We start from the raw sequence: 11,101 nt of genomic DNA, 5'->3' as shown, positions 1-11,101 counted from the left end.
CACTGAGTGATGCTGGCTGGGGTGTTGCATCACCCCCTCTGCCTCTCTGGGCCCTGGGAGATGAACAAGGCTAGGGTGTGAGTGAAGCAGGCTGTCTGGGAGGTTTGGGAGAGGAGGAAGGACAGCAGGCTGCAGCAGAGGGGAAACTTGCTCCAGTGCAGCGTGGCAGCCCCTGAATAGTGCACTGATGTGGGGCAGATCTTGCACCATAGCTGGCAGCTGAGGCAAGGCCAGAGACTCTTCCTGTGACTTCCCCTCCTGTGACAAAGGGGATGTGGAGCCAGGTCTTTCCTTGTGTCCCTGCTCTCCCTGGTGCTTTGGGTGCAGGCACATCCGCCTGTGCCCACCTGCAGGGTTCAAGGGCCTCCTTCATCCTTTTCTTGTCCTGCTTCTCTCATCCCCTTTCCCACAGCTACCACAGGGCAAGGAGCTATTGCAGGGCCTTCAGCTGCTCCTGACTTGTCCCTGGCATGTGCTTCCTTTCCCAGGGACAGCTCCATGTCCTGCACTCCACCTCCTTTCTCCTGCTCCCTTCCTTTCCTACCTGCAAGACCAGAGACCTGCAGGAAGGCAGTTTTCAGGGACAGCCCTGTGATAGATGCCTTGAAAAAACTTCAGACATGTCCACAGAGCCTTTTGCAGCAGAGCTGGGATCACTCCTTCAGGGGAAAATATAGGCACAGCTCCAGGGGTAGTGCTGTAGCTGTGCATCCCAGGGCACTTGCTTGTCCAGGAGAGACATTCTGGCTGTCACCAACCCCTGAATTACATTCCACAGGGCAGCTCCATTGCATGGAAAAAAACACAGACCTGGGGTGAATGAATGAATGAATGAATGAATGAACAGTCCCATGGCCTTCTGGGCATGGGTGCACTCACTGGCAGGCCAGCAGGGCTGACATGCCCCATTCTAGACCTTGCTCCTTCAAAGCATTGCAGGGTTCCCCTTGCCTGATCCGAGCCCCACCTGCAGCAACTCCCTGGCTCATTCATGGTGTGATGGGTGGCACCAGCTACAGACCCTGCATCTTACCCCAAGGGATTTGGCTGAGGAGAGTCTTCAGGGGCCAGGCTGAAAGGCTGAATCATAGAAAACTTTTCTTGAAGATCTGACTGCACATTTCCTGTCCCCCCTCCCTCCCTCTCTCCTTTCCTCACCTTTTGTAAGTGTGACAAAGTCACTTCCAATCTGCCAGCATCTCACCTCAAGGAACAGGAACACGCACAAACACAACCACTACACTTCCTGAGGACACATTTTTATCTGCTTCCTCAGAAGTAAATAAAAAATGGGAAGAAGGCTGGGCTCTGACCTGACAGAGCATTGCATTTACTAGGATATATATAGCCCTTGCTCTGGGCCTGTCACAGGACCAAAGAGGCCTGTAGGGATGTGTATGATTATGTATTCCACCCTTTGCCAAATGAAGTGTCTGGTACACATCAAACCACAGGAGAAACTATGTGAAGGCAAATTAAACTCAAAACAGAAGGTCCTATATGGGCACCTTGTCTTGTTCTTTTGCCTGTCCTTCTACCTCAGCTGGAGTCCCCTCAGTCCAAAGATGATAAACCATACCCCATGTACCTCTTTGACTTGGACTGAGACCACAAAAGGCATCTCCCTGTCCTTAGGATTCTGTCCTTCCAGATCTTTCACTCAAGCTTACAAATCTCCAGGCCCTGCTCACGTCTTCCCTTCTCCCTCAACTTTATGAGCAATTGCCACTTGTCCTTCCACCCCTGACCTGAACCTCAGGCCTTTCTCATCACACACAGATCTTCCAAATAAGCATTCCAGCTTAACTCTGGAACTCCCACTCATTCCGATATTAGGAAGCATAAGTGTCCAGTCAACAGTTTACTGTCCCTCCTACACTCTGCTTCCTGGCCTTCAGCTCTTGGCAGAGAAAAGAGAAATGCCATAGGGAAAATAGTGCTTACCAAGTACTTGATAGAAGAATGTGCTAAAAAAAATTCATATGCTAAAGGGATCTGATCTCCTTTAAGAGAACTCCAACATTAACCCAGCCTTCCTCCATATAAATAAGTACTTGAAGCCTACTCCTACAACTCATTGTATTGTCCTGGGAGTTTTTTGGTGATCTCCAAAGAATCCTTTTCTGAATTTGCTGAAAGCTTTTCCAGCAAAAGGGAGAGGGTTGTCATAATTAGAAGTGTTCAAGCAGTTAATATTTTAAGGTAATTGTTCCTTGCAAAGTAAACAGACACAAGATTGCCAATGATTACCCAGGGAAGTTTCAGAGCTGAGTTAAACTCTGTACCTGTCAATTTCAGGCCAGTGTCTTTTCCATCACATCATTCAGCACTAACCAGAACTAGGAGGAATAGGTTGGGAGAGAAAAACAGATTTAAGTGCAAAACAACCAAGGAAAAAAGTTTAATACCACTGAAAAAAATATATATATACAAAAGTTCTTGGAGTTTGTTTGGTTTTGTTACATAAAGCACCATTAATTCCAGAGTACATCACAACTCAGCCTACTACACTTTCCAGAAAGCACCCAATACTCCTGAAATCTGATTTAGCACCAAGGGAATGCCATCTTGTTTAGCACCAGAAGCCTGTTAAACACACCCTTTGGTCCCCTACCCTCCTCTCTCAAGTGCATCAGGCACCCTCTGGCTGCTCATAGATAGCACAGGAGACCTGTCACCAGCATTCAATCACCAAATAGGAAAGGAGAAAGAAGGAAGTTTGTTTATGGAGATATTCAGTGTTAGAGAGGCTTGCTTCTCCTCAGGGAGGCATGGGGCACTGTAAATTGACTATCTTTGGGTTTGCAGCCTGTTAAGGAAGAGAGAAAGGGATTCAGTCCCAAGCATCACTTCCAGCTTTCTGCTTCCTCGGCTATCTGAAATCCTGTCTCTGAGCAATTCCACACACTTGACCTGCTAAGGGAGAGGAAGAAGCCCACAGTGTCCTTTAGTTTCCATGATCCCTTCATCACATGTTTCCCTGTGAAAAATCCGCCTTGCCTTAGTGAAACTTTGTTTTTGTACCCATTGCCTCACTGACAGTGGTGGGGAGGATCCAGAGCCAGGTTCCTGAAACTCATTGCAGTCTGTGCAGCTTCCTTAAGCATGGAGAGTAAGCAAACAGGATAAGAGAGAAAATGCCCTGCAATTTTTTCAAGGTCAGTTTTAATATTTAGCCTTGGTCCCTGTACCTTTGCTATCCCGGGCTGTGTGTACCAGACATAATCTTGTACAATGATGCACATTTCTTCTGTGAGAGCCCTGGAACTCCCAGGTGCTATAGGCAGAGACCATGGCAGAGAGACAGCAGAACCCGGGTAAGTCCGAGGATTTCGTGACCAGTGATGAGCAGAGGAGAAACACCTGTGTCTCTCCTGCTTGTCCTGCCCTGAGTCTCAAAAAGGAGACAAGTCCTGGCACTGCTGTTTATGGGAGCATCACATGTGGAAGTAGGTTTCCTAAAGTGCTGAGCCAGCCTCACCTGCTCCCCCAGGACTGCAGCATCCCCACCAGAGGGATGCCAGTGGGAGCAGTGATAGACCAATATAAATAGTACTAGAAAACCCTACCAGTGGCATTCCTTTCTCACTGCGACATCTCCAACCTGACAAAAAGAGCGAGGGTTTGTTTAGCCACGTGTTTTCCTCACTTACTCTGATGAGATTGCCAGAAAAGGGCATGGAGCATACAGCAGGGAAGCTTTTAACGCTTGGGCAAGGTGCTGTTGTCTCACCTCCATCTCTGTTCCATCACAGAGGCAAAGACAAAGCAGCTTGTCCACGTTTGGAATGGATTGAACTGCAATTGCCCCTACAGCCTCAAGCTCAGGCCCTGGAACAGTGGTCCTTCAATACCACTGTGGGAGAACCGCCTTCAGGAGGACAATGAAATGGCACCTCTGCCAAAGGAGAGCAGATTTGGGTTCCCTCTCTGGACTAGCTTCCCATAGCTGATGAGCCAAGACTCAGTAGCACCCCAGGGGAGGTGTGGGAGGGGTTTTCAAGGTTTTCTCTCTCTGTCTCTCTTTCTGTACTGCTGATCCCTAGTGGAAACAGAATGGCTGCCTCTACTGAATCATGGGCAGATGCCCATGAAGGGTCTGGCCAGCTGTCTGGCCCTTCATCCCTTTGGAGAGCTAGAGTTGGCACAGAGGAGGACAATCCCACCACGTCTAGGTTCAACGGCCAGCCTGGAGTCTGACACAGAAGAGTGTCTGTGGAAAGCCAGTTTAGAAGGCCAAGTGTTCTCCTTTTGAAAAGACAATATCCTCTCCCAGTGCTCCTACATCTTCCTTGTGCTACAGGAGACCATCAGACCTCAGTCTGCTCTCCAGACTACAGATATCAGAGGTGACATCAAGACCTTGTTTCAGGCTGCAAAACTGAAACATGTCTAGTTGGGATGGAGAGGAGCCAGGATGTACCTCAGCAGTGGGGACTTTCTAGTCCTTTCCACAGGAGTCCTTTGTGTATGAAGCCCCAAGGAGGGACACAGGCCCGGGAGCAGCATTTTGGCTTCCTCTTGCTCTAGAACCCTAAATGCCAGAGGCAGCTTACTGGCAGATGGAGAAGAAGCCAATAACCTAAATTGGAATTATGAGGTGAGGGGCAGGAGGTGGTAGTGTCATGATGTAAAGTGGACAGATACAGGTCTGGCTACAAGAGAGCGTGAGGTGGGAGCCAGTGTGGCAAGTTTCACACTCGGTGCCTGAGATTTGACAGGCTCATTTCCAAGTGATTTGCAGTGGTTACGGGCAGTAAAGAGAGAAAAAGAGAGAGAGAAAGGAAGAGAGAGGAATAAGGAAAAGGCCTAAGAGCTCTAAGGAAGAGGACTTATTCAATGCTGGGCTTGACCAAATACCCGCTGAAGGTGATGTACACATCAACATCATCACTGTAAATGGCATTCTCCCGCTCCCGCTTGTAGAGCCTCACCCAGATCTCATCATTTTCCTGGAGCTCCAGCATGAGGCTCTGGCTCTGCATGATGCTGCGGTCGCTGGGTTGGGCATACAGGATGACAGCCTCCTCTTCGTTGTGCATGATGTGCATGTAGGTCTCCTTGAAGTTCCAGGTGTGGACATTGAGGCTGAAATAGTAAAGTCCACCCACTGAGCAGTAGAACTTGCCATTGAACATGTCGAAGTGGCTGTAGAGGTTGACGAAGACGGTGTCAAAGATGAGGACCTGGAAGCCCTCGCTGCTGTGCAGCGCTTTCTTGCGGCCCACGGAGAAGGCAGCGTACTGATGCTTGCAGGGGTCTCCCGCCGTGCCCATCTGTCCCTTGCTGCCCTTCTGGCCCTGGGCACCCCGCTCGCCTCGCGGTCCTTCTTTGCCCCATTTCCCTGGCATCCCAGGCTCTCCCCGGTCTCCTTTCTCTCCTACAGGAGGAAGCAGAGGACAGAACTCCTGTGTGATACCAGAAGATGTGAAAGCGGCAGTGAGAAAGCTAATGAGGAGGAAGAGGATTGCACAAGAATGGGGCAATGCCAGAAGAAGGAACACTTCTGAGGGTGACAATACCACTGCTCTTCATGGGAAAGCAGCTAGAAGAACTCTGGGAGTGACGGGAGTCTCTTCCCCAATGAATCCCCTGCTCACCAAATGATGTGGCTCTGCTGGAGGCACCAGGATGTCTCCCTAGGAGACTTCAGCCTCAGAGGGAGCCCAGCAGCCCAAAGTACTGCTGGGGCTCTTGGCCTCTTCTTCTTCCCCCATACTCCTTTACCTCCAGCACAGCCTTACCTCCCATGCACCTCTCCTATGACCCAATTATCCACAGAGGATGCACACTAGTCGGGCTGTAGGCTGCAGGAGGGGAGGAACTGCTAACACCTGTGGGGGAATATGATTAGGGAGGGACAATAGGGTGGGTCAGAGGTAAAAGATCCAAGCTGGACAGGGTAGATGGAGCACTGCAGCTTAGAGGGATGATGCTTTCACAATACTGGCGTGCTTTGAGCGTCTTGTATAACTAATACTGCAATTCTAACGTGGAGTGTGTGCACCGCCCATCACACACTTGGGCAGTCATCAATACATAGAGAGACCAGCACCAGAATGTACTTGTCTATACAGAGAAGAAATGGGACTCAGAGCAACCTCCAGCTCTAAGTGACAGCATTCAAAATCTGTATCTTGTTCTTTTCATCCTCTCCATTCCCTGCATGGTATTGAAGGTCCCCCTATGACACCCCACTCTAGTCTAGGCCTCTATCTGCCCTTCTGAGCTTTGATGGATTATAGCTACTTCCAGGCAGGGCAGGGAAGGGAGAGCCTCCACCCAGTTAACCCAGAAAAACCACAGAGCTACAAGAAGCATGTGGCAGCATCCAGCTGGGAACAGGCTTTTGCCCACAGCAAAGGCTAAAAGGGGAGTCCTGAAGGGAGGAGCTGATCTAAAATAGGGAACCCTTTCCCGTTAGCCAAGCCAGCCACTGCAGGGTGGAATGAGCTGGGGGTCATTGCAAGTTTAACCTGGAGGTGCTTGCAAATAACTGCTGTTTCCCTTTGCTCTCCTCATGGTCCCAAATGCACATGACCCATAGTGCTGGAGAAGGTTTCCCCACAACCTCCCTGGGTGCCAATGCCCTCCAAACAGCTTATTTTGCAGTTGATAAGGAGTGTTCCTTCCCTCAGGCACTATAGGACTCTGTAAGTCTGAGACAAGGAATGTGTCCTCCCAGCTTGGCAAGAGTCTGTCCTGTGTTAGCAAAGAGGAAGAATTAGCAGCAGGCACATCCCGAGATCACAGCAGAGATAGCACTGACTTCTATCCCCCCAGGCTACTCCTCATCACAGCACAAAACACCTAAACCCTGGGCACAGTGTGTGAGGTCACTCATTCTCCAGGATGGCTCCTGATGGTCTCTGGACAGTAATCCAGCTGTCACCTCCACTGCAATGTCATCAGTCCATGAGCCAGCCTTGGCATCCCGGGGCAAAGACTTACCCTTCAGAATGGTGATGTTGATGTAGGGACGGATCTCTGGCACTGGGTAGGGAAAGTGGTGGTGGCTGGGAGGGACTGGTGGGGTATCTGTGGAAGAGTCCAGTGAGTCACAACAGCGCTTGCAAGCACCAGGGCCTGGTTCTGTGAGGTTGGGTTCATCAGCGGGTGCCCCAAACACAACAAGAGGGAGAAAAAGGAAGGTCAGGGATGTGCGCAGGTAGGTTATGTCCATGGTGACCTGGGAAGATACGAGGAAGTGCCAAGAGTGAGGTATAAAGAAGGGAGAGGACATAGGGGATGGAACAGAGATCATGATAAAACATCTTTCTGTGACTGGAGCTGGGGTGGGATGAAATAGCATTGTCCTGTGGAGGGAGCTTACAGGCCTGGTCAAGGCTGCAATCGGAGCAGCAACCGCATGGCCCATGCGGATGCCCCATGCCCTTCTGCCCAGGCCAGGGGAGACTCGGTGCTGACTCTGGGAGAAGGCTTGGTGCTGACTAGGCAAACCATTAAAGCCACTAGAATATGCAGTCCTCAGGCTGGGATAGAGGAAGAAGGCAGAATCATAGAATTGTTAAGATTGAAAAAGACCTCTAAGGTCATTGAGTCCAACCTTTATAGCTCTTTATCAAAAGCATGCTCTGGTAGGCTGCTCAATCTGTGGGACTCATTGTAAAAAATTCTCCAGCCCTCCTATCACTGCATACCAGCTCTTTATTGGAATCTAACTCCAAAATCCCCACGTCCCAGCAGAGATGCCTCTTCCCCTGTGGGCTGGGAACCTAACTCCAGCCCCCTCCTTTCCCCACCGAATTCCACCCGTCCGGCGGCTCGGTCCCCTCCCGCCAGCGGGTTCCCAGGCAAAGCCCAGCACCTTCCCGAGGGGCCGGCCCCACGCAGCCTTCGGGCAGGCCCGAGGGGAGCTGCCTCGCTGCCGAGGGTGAAGGACGTGAAGCTCCGCAGCTCGCAGAGAGTGTGCTTACGAAAGACAGGCCCGCCAAGCAGCGGAGAAAGCCCCTGTGGCGGCCTGTGCCCTCATGGTGCTGCCTGGCCCCGCACCGCGCAGTGCTCACCCCGCGGGCCGCAGGGTCCCCGCTCCGCGGCCCAGCCCCGGCTCGCCGGCTCCCCGTGCCTGCGGGGCAGGCCCCCGAGCCGTGGCTTTAAGGAAGCCGGCTCTTGGCACAGGCCCTCTCAGCGCTGGCCGGGCGCGCAAGCCGGGCTTGGACCGGCTCCCTCCCCTCTCCTCTCCCGCCTGCTCCCTCCCTGGCTTTTGGGTGCTCTCCATCCCAAACCGGCTTGGGTTTCAGCGTCTTTTTAACTCTTTCCTAGGAAGCGCCTTTTCCTTGCACACGATGTTGGTTTGGTTTTATTCTCTGCCTTTTCAATTCCAGCCAGCAAAAAAACCAGGCAGCACAGACTGTGCCCTGTGCGAGGGGTGGACAGCAGCAGGGCAGTGTCCCACCCTTGGCATCTCAGGATGGACATGGTAAGGTGCATTGGTGCAAGAGAGACACTTTCCTTCAGGCAGGGTGCTGCAGAATTCTGCCCTCAGTCCTTTGTGCTAGTCCCTTGTCCCAGGGCCATGCTTGGCCATGCTCTCTCCCCAGCTGTGCCTGACCCACTCATGGTCCCCAGACTTCATCTTTCATTCTTTCCTGCATTGTTTTTTCTGCACATCACTGTGGCCTCTTGCCCTAGGCATGATATTTCTAGCAGGAGCAGCTGCCAACTGGGAGAGGCATCAGTTTTTTCCCTCTCTGGTCATCCCCTCTGCCTGGGCAGAGCCCCAAGCCTTGTGCTCCAGCACGTGTCATCCCTCGGTCATGTCCCCTGGTTAGGTCCTAGGCCGAGCTTTTTGGATGGGAGGGGTGTGCCTGCTCTGAAGCAGAGCCTGGCTCCTGGGAGCTGCCTGCCAGCAAAACTGGGGATCTGGAAACAAACCCTGGCTGTGACCATTGTCCCCAGCTTGGCGCCAAGCTGACAAGCTTGTGCCTTTGGGGTAAGCACAATGTGGATGCACCAGAACATTGGAATGAAGGGCATTTTGGAGGGGAGAAGAATGCAGGGTGGGAGAGATGAGAGATTTTTCTCACACTGCAGAGTCTGTTGGGAAGAGGATTGGAGGATTCTATCCTGCACCAAAACTGACCTGGGTATTTATACCCTGGGTATGTTTGGGGTGGGGGGGTGTGTGCACACACAGATCTTTGGGAGGCAGAAGGAAGGGTGGACAATATCTCTGCTCTGCAGGGGTCAGAAATGCCAAGTCTGCACTGTGCCTCCTGCAATTTCCAAGTGGAGCTGCAGAAGGCTCCAAAGTTTCTGAGGGGAATCAGGTTTTGAGCGTGTCTACGTGTGCTGGGACTTTTTTTCCCTGTTTCCCTTCTCCCATTTGTTTGGTTTAGGAATGGGAGGCCCCGCTTCCCAGAGAGTGGCTGGCGTTTGGCAGGACCCCAGAACCACTGGAGAAGCAAGCGGAAAACTCTGGGAAAGTATGCACTGTGAGCTGAGGGGGAAGGGAGGAATGGGGGCTGGGAGACCTGGAGATATTCTCAGGCTGCCTGTCAGCCTGGAGCTCAATGAACATGGAGTGAACATGCCTTCCAGCTGGGGCAGGAAGAGGATGGAGAAATGCACTGCTGAGTGTGGGAGCTCCTCACTGGGCTCCAGCACTGATGTGCAATGAAATCCACTGCAAATTGCCTATGTTTGCCTGTGCCTCAGTTTCCCCTTTTGGGAAACAAGGCGGGGGAAGTTTACGGCAATATATCTGCTAATGGAGCCTTACCAGCTGACAGAAGAGGAGTTTTGTGATGAGTTGTGTTGTCTACTCCTGGCTGCTGCTGGTGGGAATTTTGGCAGCTGGCAGTACTATTAAAGGCAAGAAGAATTTCTGGGGTGCATGAAAACTTGGAGACTGATACAGAAGACAAAGCTTCTGCACTGTCTCTCTCAGGTTCTCTTCCCTGGCTTATTTCCAAACATGACATTACCCACTTGGGCTTCTTGGCCTTATGCCTGGCCTCTTCCACCTTTCTAAGGGAAACAGGTAACAGGGAGGCCATTGTCCTCATTTCCGTCCCACATTTCCATCTGCACTCCTGAGCTGCTCACAGCCAAGCAGATGTTCTTCATGGGGGACCTCATCTGCTGGGGGCCTTTGCCTGTGTCTCATCTGATTGCAAGAACAGCTCACAGTGGGGAGCGAGCAGGACTTTGTGTTTAATGTCTCATCTGGGCTGAACAGGGACCTGCCAGGAGCCAGCAAACAAAGATGTGCTCTGGTGGCATTGCCCAGCTGTTTGTGCCAGTAAAGACACTTTTGCTAGGGTAATACTGCCCTGCTCCCCAAAGGGAACAGTGTGTACCAGCATTATTTTGCCAGGGCTGTTACATTTACAGGAGATTTTGAGAATTCTATCCAGGAAACCTGTGCCAGCATGCTTTAAAGTGCAGTCCAAGCCTGAGGGCACCTTGTGTGCCCAACAATCTTCGCTCTCCCTCATCACACACTTTGCCTTGGAGGCAGCCCAGGCAAGCACTGTCCAGATTTTACTGCAACAATCCCTGCTCAAAAGCAGCTGTTTCCTCCTCCTCCATTTCCTCCCTTTTCCTGTACCCATCACAACACTGGCAAAGTAGGGGGACAAAGACTGTCTCTACCTCAGTGGCTGCATCCATCCTATTACCCCACTCTACCACAGGTATGGAGAAGGAAATTGATGCTTTCTCTCCTCTCTAGCCCCTGTGAACAGCTCAGCTCCCCTGTGGCACATGTGGACCTGTTGCACACACACACACACACACACACAGACACTCGCCCTTCGCAGCTCCTCCCTCACCAAACCTCCAGGGTGAAGGGGGATCATTTGCACGAAGAGTCAGAGGAAGAGCCGCTTCTCTTCCCCTTCCTCACTGCTTCTCCTGCACCACAGCTGCCTTTCCTTCCCCACGCTCCCCGCGCCTCTGCCCCTGATGTTCCAGAGCGCCAGAAGCCGGGCGGGGCAGCGGAGCAGCCCTTACCTCCGCTCCCCTGGGCAGGGTCCCGCGCTGGGTTATCGGTATCCCGAACCCCGTATCCCGTATCCTCAGCTGCTCCTGCTTAGCAGCGCGGGAGGGAGGGAGCGAGGGAGGGAGGGCCGCCGGG

At 52.1% G+C, this 11,101-nt stretch overlaps 1 protein-coding gene across 3 annotated transcripts; it reads right to left on the bottom strand.

Moving 5' to 3' along the window:
• Positions 1-2,377: 2,377 nt before the first annotated feature.
• Positions 2,378-11,101, bottom strand: C1QTNF6 (C1q and TNF related 6). Of its 3 annotated transcripts, none has more exons than XM_064732234.1 (3): positions 10,978-11,101; positions 6,952-7,189; positions 2,378-5,380 (listed from the first exon to the last, which is right to left on the bottom strand). In XM_064732234.1, the coding sequence occupies exons 2-3, from the start codon at positions 7,181-7,183 to the stop codon at positions 4,833-4,835; spliced, it is 780 nt and encodes a 259-aa protein (XP_064588304.1). In that variant the 5' UTR covers positions 7,184-7,189; positions 10,978-11,101; the 3' UTR covers positions 2,378-4,832. The 3 variants fall into 3 exon arrangements, with proteins under 3 accessions (XP_064588304.1, XP_064588321.1, XP_064588312.1); XM_064732251.1 differs by lacking the exon at positions 10,978-11,101 and adding an exon at positions 9,743-9,750; XM_064732242.1 differs by lacking the exon at positions 10,978-11,101 and adding an exon at positions 8,028-8,127.

Source organism: Zonotrichia leucophrys, chromosome 1A (genome assembly GCF_028769735.1).
Source record: "Zonotrichia leucophrys gambelii isolate GWCS_2022_RI chromosome 1A, RI_Zleu_2.0, whole genome shotgun sequence".
NCBI classification, from domain to species: domain Eukaryota; kingdom Metazoa; phylum Chordata; class Aves; order Passeriformes; family Passerellidae; genus Zonotrichia; species Zonotrichia leucophrys.
This window is presented reverse-complemented; position numbering and strand designations above follow the sequence as displayed.

What these genes read in the sequence shown, in the direction of transcription:
- C1QTNF6 (XM_064732234.1), bottom strand. Translation starts at nt 7,183, where the DNA reads ATGGACATAACCTACCTGCGCACATCCCTGACCTTCCTTTTTCTCCCT. An exon ending in CAACATCACCATTCTGAAGG is followed by an intron (nt 5,381 to 6,951) that starts GTAAGTCTTTGC and finishes TTCCTCCTGTAG; the next exon opens with GAGAGAAAGGAGACCGGGGA.